This window comes from Callionymus lyra, chromosome 4 (assembly GCF_982586985.1).
Source record: "Callionymus lyra chromosome 4, fCalLyr1.hap1.1, whole genome shotgun sequence".
NCBI lineage: Eukaryota > Metazoa > Chordata > Actinopteri > Syngnathiformes > Callionymidae > Callionymus > Callionymus lyra.
The window spans coordinates 21,617,744-21,639,419 of record NC_141821.1 but is presented as its reverse complement, the minus strand read 5'-3'; the positions used below and the strand labels follow the sequence as shown (position 1 = coordinate 21,639,419).

General features: G+C 37.6%; 1 protein-coding gene across 1 annotated transcript; it reads right to left on the bottom strand.

Moving 5' to 3' along the window:
- Positions 1-361: 361 nt before the first annotated feature.
- Positions 362-21,676, bottom strand: LOC148082065 (endophilin-A1-like). Its single transcript, XM_087789165.1, has 9 exons — positions 21,353-21,676; positions 7,667-7,735; positions 7,525-7,597; positions 7,313-7,456; positions 7,121-7,254; positions 6,895-7,053; positions 5,984-6,087; positions 5,789-5,919; positions 362-4,730 (listed from the first exon to the last, which is right to left on the bottom strand). Exons 1-9 carry the CDS (start codon positions 21,395-21,397, stop codon positions 4,534-4,536), a joined length of 1,056 nt encoding a protein of 351 aa, XP_087645291.1. The 5' UTR covers positions 21,398-21,676; the 3' UTR covers positions 362-4,533.

The window sequence follows — 21,676 nt, the reverse complement described above, 5'->3', positions numbered from 1 at the left end:
ATTCATACATTATATATGTATATTTTTACATGTCAAATTGCGTAAATAAAACTAGTTTTTACAGCGAAAAATGTCACAAAAATACACAGACAGAAAGATAAAAGGAGGTCCTTGGAATCCCATAGAATGAACACCTAAAGTTTTATAGTTGTAGTCCAGAAGGGAAAAGGACCCCAATAATGTAAAGCAACACCAGAAGAATTTTGACATAATAAATAATCACAAATAATGTTTAATATTTAGTAATACATTTTTATTTTTTTTAACTTTAACTTTTATTGATAACATATCAGACAGCAGGTGGCAGGAGTGTTCCGTTATTTGCGCAGAAGAAAAAAGTGGACTCACATTGTCTACAGTGTTCTCAGTGGTAATTATTTATTTTCATAACGTTGTAGGTCATCTTCACAACAAGCAGGTATACATACACTGGCCTTTAGATAATATCATCATCCAATACAATGAGAGCCACAGTTAGTATCACAGCAAGGTTTTATCACTAACCCACCCCCCGCCCTATTGACCCACACCGGTGCATCGACAATCGTCAAATAAATAAGAATAAATAAACAAATAAATAAGAATTTAAAAAAAATACATGAAACATATAAATTATCAGCAACTTGGTTTATTTGACTGTCATGTGTAGCTTGTGCAGCCACAAGGCAAACAACACAGGTAGCAGGTCCAACAAGAGGCCATGTCGTCCATTCCATCATGGCCAACACCATCCAGCGGCAAAGCAGGGTGAGGAACATCAGCAAATATTGGGCTGGATTCACACTTCAGTGTTACCAGCTGAAGCGTTAGCAGCGGATTATTCACCTAATGGCATTGAAATGTTTCGGAGTGCGATCTGGATCAGTTCATCCGTCTTAAAACTATGTCAATACAATTTATATTAAAATAAGGCAGCATCTGATATGGGGATTATTTTCTGAGAGATAGTTGTTTTTTAAATGTACTTTTTACTGCTACTCATTTGAAGTTGAATAAAATGAATATCTTAATCAAATATATTACTCATTCAGAGGAGTCAACTGGTCATAAAAAGTAGCATAGGCTCATCTCTGAATCTATGACTGACGAAGATGCAAGGGTGGGTTTTCTTTGCATTATGAGGTGTTTCATGTGCTACAACCCAGAAACGGGATTGTCCACTTGTTTCCTCCTCCTCTCAAAGAAAGATGCATACACTGGCGTGAAATCTTCATGCACGTTCTTAAATGCTGATAGAAGAATGGAATTAAGTATCAAATATAACTTCCCAAAAAAAATTCAAAAACCAACAGTTGTATCTGGAATTTGCATTCTTGACCAGCGAACTGTCATTGACAGTCAGAGGTATTTATGGGATTTAAATAATTCAAATAGTGAGCAGTGACTTCCATGACTTGCCAAGGTCCATCAACATTATTACACTTCATATTACACATTGTCAGACTCTACTCGGGAAAATTATTTTTTGTTATATACGATTGGAAAGACCTAAATATATAATAACATTTATTGCAATAAATAATAATAAGTGTATCTTTTGGAGTTGGCTGCTTAATATGAGTACTAGTTCTGAAATTTAAAAAAGCCATAATATGTACTGTAAAAAGAATAGTCACTTTCTGGAAATTTTTATAGAATGTAAAACCCTTAATTTGGTAGCTGCTTTAGATGTCTTTTGCTGACTTCTTTCATTGTGTTTTCACTGAAATTGGTGTAATGTCCCAACAAATGGCTAAATGGTCAAAGTCCAAAAAAACAAAAAAGGACTATGTGACTAAAAGGCAAAAGTCATCCTATGTGGTCTTTAGGTCTCATTGAGGTTAGAGGATGAACATATGTCATTTACATCTTGAACAACACACTGTACTTTTGTCTCATGGCTTCTCCTACTTTTATTTGGCACAAGTTTTCGGGAACTATAATTTCTGATTTAAGGAATCAAATACACACCGAGCTTCTGTGTTAACACTTTTAAATTGTTTTTCTTTACTCAGTTTATGTTCCACAAATGCATTTATTAATAGTGTTTATTTGTGACGGCGAAAAATACTGTCTAAAGTCATTGGTGTTTGTTGGTAGACAGAATGATCTCTGCTTTGTTTCAAGTGACGATGTGTAACCGAACCATCAACCTGCAGGTTGGGTTTCGGAGGTGTTGAAATTGAACAGCTAGAGTTTCAACTGATGGAATCTGTTTCTCGTTGGGATCCATTAGTCGTATACAGAATGAGAATATAACCCTCACAGTTCAGTTCCTCTGTGAGATCTTACATTTGAATGAGCAACAATTTAAAAGTTCAACAGATAAAAAAGAACAAGATAAAACCTTTTTCTGGATACAGCTAAGAAGTAATTGCTCAGACAGAATAATGTTCGGAAAGTATATTGTAGTTATGAAGGTATTATTGGTCATTTATACTGTAGAATTTTATTGCCTCTATTATCTATTGACATTGAATCAGGATTTGTTTTGTACATTTTATTGGAAAAATTCATTAAATGCTTTTTGTCAAGCAATACTGGAAATGACACAACAATTTTGGTATCTGCATATTCAATTAAATAACACCACAAGGTTTGATTAATCTCAATAATTAACACCTTATTGTCCAAACAACCAATTCAATGTGAAACCATTTTCTAATTCAGTCTGTGTGTTTCACGGTGTTTCGGTTTCTTTTCTTTAAACGGAGAACCTACGATTAAAAATAAAGTAAACTTGAAATAGAATGTAGGTTTTAAGTTTATTAACTAATATAAAAAGTTGATTTTAGAGTTATAAACTAGAGTTATTAAAGGCAAATGAGGCTAAGCAGCCTTACTTAACAAATGCTATTAGCAGCTACTGATAGCAATTTAGCTTGATCCACTCTGGCCTGCTTTTCTTACCATCGTGTTATTTCTATATTTTAATGAACCCGTGTTAAGACTATTTTAAATCCTCAGAAGATGTAAAAGAAATAAAAATAATAATTAACTCAAGTCACTCATTGGGTCTTTGTGCACAAGACTTTTTGATCATTAGCACAACTAGTAAGGTAAGGTAAGGTAAAACTTACTAGTGCTCAGTTAGCATAAGCTTATTCCTTTTGCTACGCCATTTTGTTTCTGATAATTACTTTGTAACAATAATACTGCTAATAGATTAAAATATCATACTCTGAATGCAATCTAAGCGATAAAAGCTTTTCAAATATATAATATGCGTTATTTTTAGCAATAAGAACTAGCTCTCCAATCTGGAATGACATGTTTCGCGATACATGCTGTAGTTGGAAGTTAGACTGCACCAGTGCTGCCATCCCTAATATAAATCGGAGCTGTTTTTATGTATTAAGTAATATAAATGTTGTGGCTCTTTCTATTGTAATTGATTCTTAATAGTCATCTTTCCATTGAAGTGTCACTGCTGTTGTTAAACAGTGAAAACCAAACCGGTGCAAATACAAATATGTCTGAAATAAGTGAATTTTTGCCGACACAGTCCTGCATGCAAAAGCCACATATTAGACAGCTCAACACTTGACCACACAAAACACAAAACTAACTTTGATTATTACTACTTTGTTAGTTTGCCCACGACGAAGCCAGGGACGGCTCTGTTCGTGACGCTGTTAGTTATCAGATCTTCAACTCTGATAATGTTACAAGAAAAGTTACCAAAAATAAAACTTTCGTCCTCAAGTCAAACGTACGGTCAAGAGATAAAGGTCGACAACAGGACTTGCTGGAGTTTATTGAAGAGACGTCACTCAGATTCTCAAAGATACAATCCGTGAAGGCAGCAGACCTCCTCAACAACCTCGAGCAAGTCTACAATCTCACCTTTTACAATTTTTAAGACACTCAACAATTAAACGTACAACGGCCAGCATGACGTAGATTGTTAACGACAACAAGACGATCCTGAAACCTGCCTTTCATTTGATCTACTGTGTAGTATTTGGGTTCATGCATGCACACATTGTTCAGAGATTCTTTGCCACCTCAGACAGGGATTTGTACAACGTTAAAAAGACCTGTTCTGTCCTGTCTCTCGTACAGAGCACAGAGTCGTGCTGAAAAGGCTGCTCTAGCCACAGAATGGAGAAAGAAAGTGCAGAAGATTGTGACAGCTGCTGGTTAAGATCTGAAAAGTCCTGGTGACGGACAGAGAAAGGTCATCGACTGCCAGGCAGTCCAGGTGTCAAGCAGAAACTTGTGCTAGCTTGGATCATGATAGAAGACGATCGGACACAAACATGCACGTACATATATGCGGCACCTTGTAACTGAGTCTCCAAAAGACCTGTCGGGACCAGCGTCGGACGAGCGACGTACCTCAAATGTTTCCTCTCCCAGCATCTGTCACGCACAAATCCGTTTCCTCCTGCTCTTCTAGCCCGACTGCACGGCCACAGCATCTCCTCTCCCTTGTTTTTGTGAAAGCAGAATCACACAGAAGCACAGAAGTAGAAGGAGGGCGTGGTTTTGTTTATGCAAATACAGGACTGTCTTTAGGGTCGGTTGGGGTGAAAGGTCAGGTCGTTTGGCCTAATGGGGCAGCGGGACCAAGATATCCACATAGTTGATGGGGAAGAAGCCCGACTGGCCGTTGATCATCCCCTCATACCAGTTGTCGTCAATCTGATTGGTCAGGGTGATGATGTCTCCTTCTTTGAAGCCCAGCTCGCCCTCGTTCTCCGGCTCGAAGTCGTAGAGCGCTCTGCAACATGGCTGATCCATTGGTGCTGAAGGAAATAAGGAAAAAAACAATCACTGTTTTTGTACAAAACAGAATTATTTTTTGGAGATAATCCGCCCAACAGAAGACAGATTTTGGTGCTATAATCTGGTAGCCCTGTCTGGTGGTGGTGTCAGGACTGCAGCCTGTCAAGTGAGTGGTCCAATGCTAACACTCCAAGTCATCACGAACATGAGGGTGAATATTCAAATTGATGATGGGTCGCCGTAACAACAGAGTTTATTGCATTGGATATTAAATATATTTTCTTTGTAGTGATATACATGTAATACAGATTTATATGGAGTTTGAAGTGTCTTCACTTCATTAGATGTTGGGTTTGTGTTTTAATGTGATATACATATGAGGCCTGGTTGATTGACAGCACAAAACAAAATCTATCATTCCAACCCCATCTGCCTCTCTCTCACTGACAGAAAAAAAGTGTGTTACAATGGAAATTTACATTTCTTTTAATTTTAAAGTCAACATAAATAAATATAATAATAATATGTAAATATAAGCAATAGCATGTATGCCTTTTTAGAAATAACCTGCTGAGAATAAAATCACATTTTAAATTCCTGAAAATTCCCATTTCCTTTTTGGAATGGTAGTTAAAGTTGAAATGCAAAGTAGAATTTAAATTAGAATTGAAAGAAAGTTAAATATATGGCTCAGTAAATTCCATTTTATCATCCTGGAACAAGGTAGAATTTCCTTGAATCCCTTCTTTATACCTCTTTAAATACTTAAGGGGTTACAAGGGAGTTCTTGAACATTTGCGGGGTAATATGACAGTTTACAGTATATACTGAATTTGATCAATTGGTAAATTGGGGTGGCATAAGAGGTGGGCTTTCTTTTAGCCACTGAAAACCTGTATCTGTAAACCAAACTTCCTCTTATTCCAATTCAACATCCTGTGAGGTGGAGCCAAATAATTTCAACATCCATTTATTAAATTGAGTGAATTTAAATTCCAAACTCACTACTTTGCTATAGATCAATGTGCAAAATCCGTCTATATATGCGACGCAGGGGATGACCTGTGGCTGCTCATACCTGGTGACCTTCCGGGGGATTTGGCCGAGTGTATCCCCCCATTGTGACTCTCACTGGGAGGAAGCAGCTCCAGGGTCATCCTGGGTTTAGGGGTGTACTCCTTCCTGGGTTTACTCGACACTTCCTTTATCCTGCGGAGCGACAACGTTTAAGTGAAGTGCAAATAACAACTCTTTCTCTCCAGATCAACAGTACCTGTCTTCCATCTTGCTGGAGAGCTGCTGGAGGATTTCTGCAGTGCGACTGTGATACTCCAACTGTGCCTGGACCAACGCTGCCAGCTGGCTCACTTGTTCGATCTGCAACACACACACCGACACTCTTGACCCTCTCACACATGCTGGCATCACGTCTGGACAGTCTGGACACTTCCAAGGCTCAGCAGACCATTTTCATCTCAAAGTCGGTGCATCACAAGTAGAAAGTCTCTGAAGGGTTGTTTTTTTTAGACATGGATTGATTCCTTTGACTGGAAAACATGATCCATTGTTGCTAAGATCCTGCAGATCAATCCTTTGCATCAATTTAAATATCAAATCAAATCTGCAGCCATCAATTTAAATTGTTTCTAGTTAGTAGTTATTCTAGTTTCTAGTAAGTAAATTAAATTGCCATTATACAATTATATTTGAATGTAGAAGCTTTTTTATGAAAGTTTTTTAAGTTGATTTAATTGGAAAAAGTTGTTTTTTTAAATAATACATTCAATAATTTATATATTGAAAGGTTGGATTTGTTATCATTAAATTATCTAATTCAACTATTTTCAAAACACATTTCTCATATAGAGTTTGATATTCAAATTCCAATATTAAAAAAAATGCATTTTAATTAATTAATTCTTTTACCCATAGTGTTTTGAATGAAATTTTGGTAAAATAGTGCTTCCAAAAAATAACATTGCTTTGGAATTTGCCATCATGAAATGATGCGCCAGAGGCATGATTGGCTCAAAGTTCGATCAAGTATCCAGTAGTGTACATTTTTATTTTGAATTTAAAAGGCGACAAATTAAAGAAATATTTATGTAAAATAATCTCCAAAAAGGTCCACTCTGGGTAGCTATTAAAAGCAGCTTTTCATTGAAATATCCAAGTGAAGCTTACGTCGCTCTCCAGCAGGTTGAACATGCTCTGCTCTGCGATCTCTTTGCTCTCGTCGAACTTCTCAAGCGCTTGCTTGATTTCCTCGTCCTGCACTTTCCCCTGGCGCTTCTTCTTGTAGTCAAAGTCCAGACGACGACCTTCCAACTTCTTCAGATGATGCTGCAGTTAAAAAAAAAGAAAAGAAGAATATTCAAATCCTAGCTTTTAGAAAAAACATTAACTTTACCTGAATCTCTTTGAGATCTTTGTCATGAAGGTTCTGCAGCGGGTCAATGAAGTTCTGTTTGACCTCCATGTCCAGAGCGTCTTTTACCTCCCCGAGCTCCTTCATGGCCTCGCCAGCGTCGATCAGTGCCGTGCCTTGATTTATAAACTTGCTCAATATCTGTCCAAATATATAGAAATCAGATGTCCTTACCGAAGCAGGACTCCTCTCCCAACTCCCGTCCAAACTTCAACATGGCCTCTCCCAAGACTGACTCAGCCTGAGGGTACCCGGGTCCTTTCTCCTGACCCCGGATCTTCGACATGGTGTTGATCATGCTGAGTTTGGCTCTGGACGCTGCAGCGGAGCGTTCAGGGGTCAGATTTCAACTAGTGGCATTTGTAGTTTGTGAATAATTAACCTACCTGGATTTGGTTGAAGGTACTCTGTGGTCTTTGTCATGATGTCCAAAACTGCTCTGCTCGTGATGTCCACTTTCTACACAGGACAAAGACATTTTATTTCATATGAAATCCTAAAACACTCATCAGTCCTGCGCAGTTTTACCTTCTCCATTTCCTTGAAGTCATCATCGAGTTTTGTTCCTTCTGCTCCTCCAACTTTCTCGCTGACTTTCTGCCAAAAGATAAACAAACAAACCAAAAAGTGAGCACTAAAGATAACATAAGATCATCTTGAAGACCACATTCTTACTCTGGCAAGCCAAAGAAAACACTTTTTGAGTTCACATGTGAGAATATTTATTATTCTGCGTATTCAGTGATAAGATCTGTTTATTCACCAAGTTTGTGGAAATGCTTTGGGTTGACTTTATTAGTATATTATGGTTGTTTTAAGTGTATTGATCACCTGTTGTATTATATTGTGAAACAGAAATGGATCCATTATTAGACCAACATTTTCATCCTCCAACCAGTCACTCATGTAAACCATAAAATTTACACATTACAGTATCACAGCACTTCAATGACGAGTAGTCAACAACTTTTAATGCTTGAATAAAAAAAACAACAACATTTTCGTCAACAACTGTTTCCATTTAATGCAGCACTCAGACTATTTTTTTCACAGGAGCAAGTAAAAAAACATGGACTTGTATGGTGATATTGATTTATACAATCTTTTCTTTTTAATGAATTAAATAGAAAATATGTTGAAACTACTACAACTCTTGTGTTTGTTTTCCGGCCTCCGGGTCACCTTGACCCAAAGACATCACAAGGTGATTACGATGTGGTAAATTTAAGAGGCAGTTTTTTTCTTATGATGGAGCTCAATATTGGTTTCCTGCCTTCACTCGACGGTGCAGAATTGCTGCAGAGTGATACCTCCTGCTTACTAATCATCAGGTTGCAGACGGTGGAGGAGAGTGGGATTTTCCGTGATCGTGACTCACATCTCCACCCACGCATGAGTAGGATACACATGCAGAATACAGATCCAGATGCGTTCAGATGCATATATAGGGTCAGGAGAATTCTTGAGAGATTTCCATCAAAATGAGTTTCAAAGTCCTACTGTTCGCTATGAATGATACATTTAGTGAATGTTTTTAGCTTCCAGGAATAACGAGCAACATATCGAATCGATCCATCTGTCAATACATGGACTATTATATAGTTTATTTTCTTAAAATAATCAATGCTTTTTGTATCTCATATCGAAAAAATGTAAATGTTACAAATACTGTAATTTAAGGAAAGAAATTATTTCATTGCGATTAACATTTATAAGCATTGAAACATAAAATAAATATCTAAACATTATGTAATTTTAATATATATTGTTTACATGGGTAGAAGGAGGTTTCAACAATTAAAATAATTGGTCAACTAATGTATGAATACATCAAGTAAAATAAAGTTTAAAAAATAGATTCAGCTACAATTTATATAAACATATATTTATCAAAGTAAGACAGGAGACAACACAATAAATATTAAATAAACATGGTAATTCATGCATTTATAGAGATATAGATAAACCTAAAAATATTAGGATATAATATATATTTTTTAATATTCTTTATATACTTATACAAAGCAAATGATCATTATCATAGTAGGTAAATAAGTAATTTTTATTTGTATAGCGCTTTTCCAGACCAGGGTCACAAAACGCTTAAACAATCAAAATAATATTCAATAAAGTATATACTTAAAAGGTCAAGATAAAACTGATAACACAACAGTATGTATTTCTCTCATCACATTTTTTTCCTTTTTTTTATATACCTCCTGTTTACCACTTATATTATTTATTTTCATATGAATTTATTTTTAATCAATCATATTTTACATTAATCATATTTTACACTTTAAATTCGTATAATAATGACACTTAAGTGATTCCATAGTTATTACCTAATGCTTATTTTTATTGTTATCATTTTAACTTGTGTATGAATTTTAATCCAAAATCAGTTATCCAAAGCAATATAGTTGAATAAATCAGAGGCTTTCCTCTGTTGGTATCATACAACAATTATATACTTCATTCACTCTCAGTAGACCTTGATGTTACGAAATATTTTCCATCAACCTGCCAACACCAAGAAAAAACATGTGTATTTATGTATGTGTGCTTCAGGTTATGTTAAAATGATGATACGTCGGGGTGAAATTGCGAGAAAAGCAATTTTGTTTCGAACAAACAGCCAGAAGGAGGATATAGTTGCCATGGAGACAGTAGAGTCCTGGCGTGCTCCTGGTGTCTGTAAGACACCCAGAGATGCACAGACTTGCTTACATAACTCAGCTAGGGTTTCACTCCGCATCTACTCAGTTTGAACTATGATGCAACTCAGACTGCAAAGTTGAACACCAGGCACTTCTTTAGAAACAAATTATAACAAATCAAGTGACACTTTTAAATCCCTAAAGAGTTGAACCACCAGCTGAAGGTGAATTATTGATGTGAAGTTTATCTTGAGAATGTTAAACCTGAAATTTATGTGCAGTTGCCGACAGCTTGGTCTGACTCTGGAAGAGGATAAACATCGAGTGTGAGCTCCTGAAATATAGATGATCTCAACACGAGGTACACTATTTTTTTCATGCTGGAGTAGGTCGGCTTCTTGGTTCTCTACCGAGTCTTCTATTCCGAAGACGCCCACTTCCATCCCTCTGATCGCTGAGTCACATGACAGGAATAGCTCAATTACAGGCTTGTCATTGAAGGAGGCCGACAACAGAGAAGCTGATGGAGGAGATATGCACCTGTAGCTGGCGTACATCGTGGACAAGATGGAAGATAAGCAAGAGAGCCCAGAATTCTCTGAAGACAGTTTAAAAAAGATCATTGTTGTGGATTGCTGTGGTACAGAATAAGAGATAATTCAACTTAGAATAAAATATAGTTACAGCCATTTAAGCAAATATATGTTTTAGCTAATATTGATAAAACAACAAATAAGGTCATTCATTTTTTTCCAACATCAAAACAGAAGTATTCAACCATGCCATCCATCCATCCATCCATCCATCCATCCATCCATCCATCCATCCATCCATCCATCCATCCATCCCTCCGTCCGTTCGTCCATTCCGTCCCAATTCTCAACTTATCCAAAGATCAGATCATGTGCAGGACCTCCCCCTAGAAAGCAATGGTTTGTCCCAAATCGCGCACTTCTGAACGAACACTTAATATTTTCAGTTCACAAGTGCATCCACACTCAGCCGTGAGCGGGAATTCAGTGCGCATTTAATTGCCGCACTCAAGCGGCCAGAAAATTGATGTGGATCGATGCACACTTTCCACCCTCAACGGCCGCCATCTTAGTGACATAGATGTTGTTACATCTGGAGCTACACAGAAGATAGCTCACTGATGACATGTCGGGCGTAAATGTCTCGAGAAAACACTCATTATTAGATTGATAGAACTTTATTGTTTTTCCAATTAGAACACAGCAATACAGATAATTCATAAAATAAATAAAATAAATAAGAACAGAACAAAGTTTCTATAAAAAGAAAGTACAAGATGACACAATCTAAGTCTTAAGATAAAGAACAAGATGACACAATCTAAGTCTAAAGATAAAGAACATAGATCAAAGACAAATTACAAAGACAAAGCATACAAAGATTAACATAGAATAGAATGTCCTGATACTTTTGCTTCTATTACCACAAATAAACACCCAAACAATAATAACAAAATGAAACAACTTAATAACTTTCAACTAAGTTTCAATTAGTGAAAAGCGCTGTGAAGTGTCGGCGATAGGGTTCGGCAGTGTTTGAGTTGAGATAAACCCCTGCACTGTCTTACAGTGAGGAGTGCACGATTCCAGACACATCACACTTCTGGAAGAATACTCAAGCACTCCCAGGCCAACACAGGATATTAAAAAGTAATGGCTTTCATCTGAAAAATCTCCAATTTGTTCATGGATTATCCCCGATGCATCATGAGGGATTTAATCTGCCACTTCACACTATTAATCCATGACAAAATCAAACTAGAGCGACTCTAGGATATCCTATGTCTGGCCCAAACTACATTTTCGATTCCACCCCTACCTCTGAATGTATCTTCTAGAATTCGAGGAGGGATCAAACTCAATCAAATAAGTCAGAATCCTATTGGTCACATCTGCCCTGACATTTCCATAATCTCTGTTCCTTATCTTAATTTAATCATGATAGGTCACTATATCAACATGAACATTCTGTGATTTTGAACCAATCATAAATAAAATGACTTGGAGCACTGGATTTCTCCCCCCTTGGCCATGTTTTTCTAGAATGTTCATGATGTTAACCCCTAACTTCACCCTGGCACAATATGGACAAGACCAACAAGAAATTAAAACATGGTTAAGTGGCTATATTTGTCTCAGGAAAAGAGATCATTCTAATGAATCCAACGGATACATGTGGCCTGAGCACTAAAAGAGGAGGTGATTGAAGAGGGGGGGTGGGGGGGGGGTCTACAAGAGCCGAGGATGTAACAAACATGAGCCAGGAGGAAAACAAAAAATGTCAGACCACCTAGTCTGCAGTGTGAGGTGTGCGGTTTGACTGTCTGGCTGGCAACATTGAGTTAGCCAGCTGCACTGCAGCAACTGACAGACAAACACACTCATGTATAATTCATGCTGGAGATCAATATTAATCGCCCCTCACAGTGCAAAACACATGCATCTCAATCGCTCCTAATCACCATCTCCCTGCTCGAATGAGTTTTCGCTTGGAGACAAAGCCTTGTGTTTACTTATTAAAACTGAGGACCACCCCTCGCCATTTTACTGTTGGGCCCCCGAGAAGTCATCATATGAATTATTTGTTAGGTGAATTCTTTCTTTCCTTCCGAGGAAAACTCAGTGTTTAGGAAACATTGCTCTAGTTCTGCATCAGAGTCTCTTCCTAGATAAACATAACAGGATCAACTTTCTAGGGAGAGATTATGATAGTGGAGGCAGAATTGTAGCTCTTTATCGAATGTGGAAGTATGAAAACATGTATAAATAATAAATATTATTTTGATGCCACAATCTTTGGCTCCATCGTATCTTTCAAAAGTGGTATCAGCTCTGATTGGTTAACACACAAATGGTCGTTGAAGTTCCTTATTATAACTTTTGTCGAATGAAAAGTGTCAATATTACTTACTATAAATGCTTTGAAGATGCAACTTCCACATTGACTTTACATGTTAATACATCACTTTTAGAGGGGCACCCTGTGGAGTAAATTAATATACTTTTGAATGATCTCTTTCCTTCACTTTTTAAAATCCGAAAGTTTTTTTTAGAACGTCTGAGAAGGACATGAAGAGGTCAAGTGTGAATTGGGAGGATGATCAAGAAAGGTAAAGATACAGGACTTGCTTCCCCTGAAATGACCAATAAATACAGTTTTTATTTAGGTATAATGCACTTTTGGATACCTTTTGAATGCATTTATCACCTCAAATGTTCACTACAGCTCATAAACACAATGTCTAAGGTATTTATAACTTAACGATCGAATGGCACTCTCCAGAACGCCACAAGAGAAGATTAAGTGAAAGGTTCAGCCTCCCACAGGAATTCATGTAACTGTAAAATCAATACCAGATCAATAACCGCTCTATCAATCAGCGAATGCGATCTATTCTCACTTCTCGAGACAGCCATGGAAGGAAATCCAGCACAGATCCGATTGAGAGGAAATATAATATGGACCAAACATATGAGGAGTCTGGTTTAGGAAATGGATCTTGTCTTTAAAATTAGCTCAACAAGCTAATCCGAAAACCAGAACACACTTGGAAATCAAACAATCCCCCTAACATTGTTTTCTATCTTGTTTCCTTTAACTACCCAAGTTAATACATTTCCTTTTATAGGTGACTCTGAAGAGCTGGAAAAACTTAGGCGCAGTATGTCTTTTTTGTCCTGATGTAAATAGCATGCTTTAAAAATCTCCTTTAATAATGTTTTAATGGATTCACATGTTATTTGTACAATTATAAGTATACATACCTCACTATATCATCTCACTGATGGAAAACAGTATGTCAGGCTGAAGGACATCACGTCTGACACTGTGGTGTGCAGTACAGGAGCACCTCAGGGGACAGTACTCGCCCCTCTCCTCTTCACCATCTACACTTTAGACTTCTGCTACAACTCAGAGCTGAGTCTCGTCCAGAAGTATGATGACGACACTACTATTGTTGGATGCATCACGGACAACAGCGAGGACCAGTACAGGAGTCTGATACGTGACTTTGTGGACTGGAGTGAGAGGAACCACCTGCAGCTGAACACCTCAAAGACCAAGGAGCTGGTCTTGGACTTCGGGAGGTCCAGGACAAAGCCAAGTCTAGTGTCCATCAGAGGCGACGAGGTGGAGATAGTTGATTACTATAAGTACCTCAGTGTGTGGCTGGTCAGTAAACTGGTCCTGCAACACAGACCATGTATATAAGAAAGTTCAGAGTAGACTGTGCTTTCTGAGGAGGCTCCGATCATTTAACATCTGCAGGAAACTCCTCTGAATGTTCTAACAGTCTGTGGTGGCCAGTGTTCTATGCTGTGGTGTGTTGGGGTGGTAATGTGTCCAGGCAGGATTGAAGTGAAAAGATGATTATTTTCCATGTTAATCTTTGTATCCTTTTCTTTGTTATTTTTCTTATATCTTTGTTCTTTATCTTTAGATTGTGTCATCTTGCACTCTCCTTTTATTGCACTTTGTTCTTGTTCTTGTTTCATGAATCTATCGTCTGTGTTGCTGTGAGCTGTAAAACAATTTCCTGAAGGAGAACTCCAGAGGGATCAATAAAGTTTATCTATATATCTATCTATGTTTAGACCTAAGTTCATAGGATGCACACTCCTCACAGGGTAGCAATTACATTTTTGTTATTTTTGTAGGAGATTTATCACTTGAACTTTCCCCCCCTCGCTTAAAAACTTTATCACTAGGGGTGCAAGAATCTGGTAATACAATACGACTGTATCCTCTCATCCTCAGTCATCGTCGGGATCTAACAGGATTTAGTCGAGGAGGGCATATTGATCTTTAATCGCAACCAAAATGAATGCCACGAATATTAATTGTAAATAAAATATTTGATTATTTTTTTTCAAACACAGTGATGTTCCTCCTGGTGAAACTTTCACACACCTCAAAACTCAAGGTGTTGATTGCAGAGTTAGTGAACATGAAATACAGATAACAACCGAGGCTGAGAGATGATAAAACTCATCAGAATTTTGTAAAGTACTTATATCTACAGAGGCTACATTTGGACCACTTCATCTGTCTCTTGCAAACCATGATACTTCATTCAAAGAAGAATCATCCAACTATATATAACTATATAAATTGATGGAGAATGTGCAGTTGATTGTCTAAAGATGACTTTCTTAGGGTTTGGACTTAGAAAATGTAATCAATGAAAGGTAAATACACTTTTCATATTTTGAAACAATGTTTTCCAATTGACCAAAAAGGAAAGTGAATAAACCAATAAAAAGTAGTTTAAAATTCACTTTTCCATGACAGATATGATACATCAATCTTAATACGACCTTTGGTTGAAAACATTTTCTCCACTAACCTAATCTAAGGCAGTGTAGATATTGATCAGATTGAATCCTGGTCTGTAGTTCTTCACTCAACGCTGACAGTAACATCATAAAAAGAGCTTTTGTTGTATTAACAGAATCCACAAGTGTCCAGTGGAGACAGCAGCTCAGAAGTTTATGAGCCAATATTCACACCGAGCAAACTTGTTTCGACATTTTGAATCCTTTTTACGTTTCTTTAAAATGTAATATTTTATGAGTTGAATAATGCCAGCTTCACCCAAAATATTTCTGCTGGATACATTTAAAAAAAAATTAAATAGAACATGATTAGAAAACATGTTTTAAACTACACCCCTTGGGATCAAATCGCAAGTTTTCCATATCCAGCCCAGAAGTTAAACTATAAAATGTAATGCAATGTTAATGTTTTAATTTAAAATTGTCGATGTTAAAATGATTAAAATGGTGACCTGAGGTCAAGAGTTCAGTGCTAAACATGTACAAATTTAGAATGTAAACTGCATGTGAATTAGAAACACGTTCTCTGTTCATACAAGTTATTTTATTGATTTGGAAATAACCCAAACAACAGCAACAGACAGTAGTAAATGATTTGGATGAAATATTCAAAGCATGCACGAGTAATATCCGTCTATGATTCATAATCATTAGCACTCGACTCACTGCTGCTCCAGCGACTCCACTTCAGCTCTCAGTCTATTAACCCGTCAATCCTGAGCGAGGCCTCGGGACAACCAAACTTCTTCACTTTAATTGCATTTTAAATGATGGAAAGTCACGCGGACCCTGTTGTTTCGACCTCATTAATGCAGGAGGAACCCAATTTGTCTCGAGCCGGTCTTCTGAGGTTACCCTCTATGACATCATCGATAGTGACAACACTAGCTTCGACGTGACTGTTACCTTTTCTAAAACACTCACTGAGCGTTTCATAAGAGACCGGTGCAGAGTTTACCTCCTCCTGAATGAATCCAGAGATTCAACAAGGTGCCGGAGAATAACCAATAACATGTCAGACCTTCGCAGACTTGTCAAGCAGAAAATTCAACATCTTACTAACTGGAGCAGAGGATGAGAAATACTCCCACCTGGCATCATAAACAACTGAGAACTTAACTCTGGTGTTTAGTTTGAACTTTGGTAGGTTGTTTTGCATGTGACAAATGGTGTCAGGAGTGGTATGCATATGAAATTGATAAATGCTTGTGTTGGCTGAAGAAATGCTGAGTGTGTGAAACACAAGAGTGTGTTTCCAGTGCATACATCAAGCTTATAGATTTAGAAAAAAATAGTGTGATGGGTAGAAACTCAAGAGGTGAAAACTTCAATGGCGAACGTCAAAGGTAGGGATGGAAATATGAGACTGATAACGGAATAATACTTTCAAAGTGTTGCTGCCCGTGCATAGAAAATACAAAAAAAAACTGGGTCTAAAAACTTGCTATTTATTGGTTTAAGCAAGAGTGAGATAGCCTGCATTATTGGCTTCGCCCTATGAGTTTAGGTTCATTATGGCGCCAACCTTACTTATGGTGCCAACAAAACAATGGATGATTGGTCACTACGATACTGTATTTCAATTCTATGTCCAGGTCAAAAGTGACTGGAATTTTAAAGTTGATCCTGAAAGAAACTGGCAACCAGTGAAGATATTTAAGGATCGGAGAAATGTGAGTTCTTCTACTAGAGCAGGTCAGAATTCTTGCTGCAGAGTTCTGTATCAACTGCGCCCTGTCAGTGTTTGTGTTGCAATAATTCCACCCCAAATTACCTACTGTAATTCAACAACCACAGATGTCGGGTGATAATACTAATCCTGTGTGAATCCAAATGTCTGTGTTTGTAATTCTGAATGCCGCATAAATGCCACTGTAATGGACTTCTAGGCACTCGCCATTGTGTTAATGTTTACTTCCGCTGTTTTATTTTGAATATTGAAAAGGAAGTAGATGGAGTTCGTTGTTGTTGGGGGTGTGCTCCAAATGACAAAAGTAAAGAAGACGTGCGCGCTGCAAAGCTACAAACTAAGTTCCAGCTTCGTTGTTTCCCACATGAATACACTCGGTTACACTACCGTAACAGACTGTGTCTCTTCTGTAAGAATAATGTTGGGGCAAAATTATGTTTAAATTAAAAATGTATGGTCAGCGCTCTCGCTGTTTAGCGTCTGCAAAGAACGCTTTGTTACACCATCTTTCTCTTTCAGTAATTGCACTCCTTTTTACATCTGTATCTCTAGGTAATGTCAGTAAAATTAACTATTTCACAGACGTCACCCAGATAATACTTATCCCGTGCGAATAGGGCTTAAGGTGAGGGTAAAGTGATCGTGAGTTGGAGGATAAATTCTGCACACAGATATTAACGCCATTGAGGTGGATTGAACAACTACACATGTGTGACATTCTCTTCTCACAGGTGTCAGATTGTGGATGTGAAGCTGCTGTGTCGACGTCACAGAGAGCAAAGAGGAGGTGAGGCGGGAGTACGAGGGGCTGTCATGGAAAGCTGATGCCAAATGATTGAACAAAGTGAAAAGGTTTTTTTTTTTTTTTTTTTTCCACAGGGCTGGAAACATGTAGCAGAGCAGTGACCATACTAATGAGCTAGCACTTAGCCATTGTTGTCTTTTTCCACCGAGGACCAGGAATCGAGGCCAGTCTACATGCTCTGATACGAGCAGATGAACGAGTAAATCACTAGTTCCCCCTCTATTTATACATGTGGGGCCTCATTTTGAAAGCAAACTTATTTGGCTGTGACCCAACTTTAGACAAGCGTGTGCATCAGCACATCTCCCACATCGATTCTTGATTTATTTTAATCTTGTTTACTTGTAAAATGAAATTATTTGATCAATAAGTGCCTCTGTGGCCAGTTTGCTGTCTTTTCCATCCACTTGACCAGTGAAGTATTTTGAGGCACACTTGTGAATAGTGCTTTTAAAAACAATGCAATTAAGTTTAAGATAAACTACATAATCATCTGAATTGTTTATGCAATAAAAAAAAAAGAATCAATAGTTATATATCAATATATATATGCCTGGACTTGAACAGACTTTAAATACATGACTATAATTTTTTCTTTCAGGCTCAGTTGTAGTGATATTGATCATTTTCCCCACAAACCGAAAACAGCAAACACTTTTAAGCCCAGAGTCAGCATCGACATGAGATGTTTGGCAGCTTACAGCCGGCAACAATTAGCTTCTCTATTTCCAGCGTAAAATCATTCTGGTGTGTCTCGAACACCAGGAGCAACAAGGCGTACAACAGAATAAACTGAGGCGGAAAAAAACAAACCGACGCGTCGATACGGAGCTGACAGAAAAGTGTGTTTATGTTGAAAATCGAATTACTGATGTTGTTTTGTTTTGTTTGTCCACGCAAATACACAGGACTCATCCCCTCGTCTGTCTATTCGTCACGTGTGAAGCCCTCAAGGACGATCAATTATTGAGCGAACCAACCAGCGTGTGCGTTTGCTATTGCCTGCTTTCCCTCTGCACGTGTGTAGTTGCCATGACGACTCCGTCCAGTGAATGATAAGTGGTGTGTTTGATAAGAAAGCAAATTATTCTGTTTTTTTAGTTTTCTTCTCGCCTTCCTCTGCTAAACTAAAGCACACAAACAGACATGGTTAATAACAAGAGTCGAGACAAAAAGAAAAGAAAGAAGGGAGAAAGTTATGAGATGTTCAATGTGCAAGATTTACCTCTTAAATCAATATTTAAGTTTTTCCAAAAACATTAATTTTTCTTCTTTCATGCAGATTCTAAAGGAGCTGAGGTCAATCCCAGCCCACCAGGGTAAGTTGCAGAGGACACTCTGAACTAGAAGTTGCCTAATTTGAACGTACAACCTTGCTTTTGTAGAGCAGTAGCTCTAACCATGCCTATGCCTTATAAAAACGAACAAATTAACAAGAAAACAAAAAGTTATAAAAAGAAAAAACAAGTCTAAAAGTTTAGTTCTTTTATCAGACATGTAAACAGATGTTAATTTAAGACTAGAATTAGAGAAATTTGGATAAAATGAGGAACCCAATGTTTGTTAAAGATCAGAAAGGCCAGTTAAATAGTTTAACACTTGTGTTATCTCTGAGGCAATACAAGGGATACCAAAAACACCTTTGTTTTCGGGCCTCCGGGTCACTTTGACCCTGAGATAACACAAGGGTTAAACAAGTTAATAACTTCATTATTAAGTCGCCTTAAAAGACTGTTTGTTTGTTATTTTAGAATATGTTGCAAAAACTTTTAAAATGGAAAAAAAAAATCATGTAATTCGAGATTACATCGTACATACTGTTATATAAGGTGCAAAACAAATAGACTCAAGGACTCATTCATTCCTCGGGCTATTAAATTGTACAATTCTGAGTTCAGGGGCAGGAGTGGAGTGAAAGTATCTGGATGTTCTGTTCTATGTTAGTCTTTGTATACTTTGTCTTTTTTATTTTTCTTTGATCTATGTTCTTTATCTTTAGACTTAGATTGTATCATCTTGTTCTTTCTCTTTATTTCTCTTTGTTCTTGTTCTTATTTTATTTTGATTTATTTTTTATGAAAAATTGCTGTATTTGCTGTGGCTATTGGAAAAAAACAATTCCCGAAGGAGACCTCCTAAAAGTTCTACATTACCTTACCTTACCTTATAAGGATGGAGATGGAATATTAGTATAAAGGCTGGAAGACAAATGAGGTTACAAGACAAGAATATTAAAAGAAAAGTAATGATGTATGGAGGGAATAGAGAAACTACATGATGGGAGGAAGCTGTCAAAGGGACAGAGAGCGACAGAGAAGAATGATGATGGAAGTGAACACAGCATTAAGTAATTAGAAACCCCCCCCCAAAAAAAATCATGAAAGATTGATGGATGCAAAGAAAATCAGTGTGATGGGGAAAGATATCTGTATGGATCGTGGGTCGTTTATAATAATTACTGTGAGAGAACAAATGATACCTGTTTTGAACAAACCTTTGACATTTTAGTTTTCTGGTTTATTTAGATTGATCCTTTACATAACAGCAAAATAGAGAAATGTTAAAAAAAAACAACCTTTTAAAGATTTACTACAACAAATGTTAGTACATATGTCATGTTTCAATACATTTCTGTACATACATGTCATATTCTGTGTTTTACAGACTTGAGTAAATTGATATAAATTGGCGGATCAGGAGAAAACAGATGAATGGTGAGATGAACCTTACAGGAAGAAATATATACAATTGTACAATACCAGGAAAATAAAATCAAAGTGATGAGAAAAGACAAGTTACTGAGTATAAAGAAATGCAGAAGAAGGGGAGTTTAGGGATGACTTCGGAATTCTACATACTCTTTTATCAAATTAGAAAAAAAAAGGAAAAGATACAAGTATAACTTGTATAACTAATAACAAATACAAAAGAAACAAACACCTAAAGAAGAGATCGATAAAAGAAATGAAGGTGTGTTATTTTGAAAATGGTATGAATAGTTTTCCTATAAACAAAAATCTACAGAAGTTATATATTTATGTGCTGAAAGGGTGAAATGAAATGAGTTAAATTAAAAGGGAACATGTTCAGGAAAATAAATTGGAGATGCGGTAGAGATGGAAAGACAGGGAGAGGAAAATGAAAAGATAGAGGTTGAGGGTGAATAGGTCACAAAGATAAAGGATGGAGGAGCAGGTAAAGAAGTGATACGAGGGCATGATGGGGAAACATTTGGGGTTAAAGCGGGGTCAGTGACTGATGGAATGATGGAGGGTCAGGGAGGATGTAGGAGGGATGTAGAAGGTGTGGAGAGTTGAAGATGATGGAAGGATGTGGGGAATTCCCTGTTGCGTTCACAGCCAATCGGATGTGACACTTTCTGCTCCCCTCTCTTACGTAACAATACATCCGCGTGCACGAGTGCGCGTCAAGCATGGGGGGGTGTGCAGGAGGAGGAGGAGAAGGATGAGGAGGGGGGACTCCCAAATCAAAATAAGGAGAGAGAGAGCGTTGTAATTCCTCTCATAGATCGTCTATATATTCCCTGAACATGAATGTTTCCGAGGCGACCTGAAGGCAGCGAGACTTCAACGTGACAGATGAGGAGATACAGCAGTAAACAAACCAACTGTGAATAAACAATCCCTCTCAGTTCGCACGTAAACATCCTCCTCTCAGCTCGTGTCTTACCTGCGTCGCTTTATGGAACTGCTTCTTCAAGCCCGCGACAGACATCACTGCGGCCGAGGAACAGCGCGAGGAAATAGACGGACAAAAAAAAAAAAAAAAAAGAAAGCTCAAATGTTATTTCTCAGACAAAACGAGGTGCTGGGGGTGTTAGTATTTCCTCCTGACGCTCCGCTCAGGACGTGGATTTTGTTGGTTGGAAGAGCAGGCGATGGTTTTCGGAACCAAACCCAGCTGGAGCTATTTTCAGTCTGAGGGAGGAAAAGAACAGAGATCGTCTGAGTGGAAGATGCGCCACTCCGCAGTCTGAGCGCTCCAGACACAGAC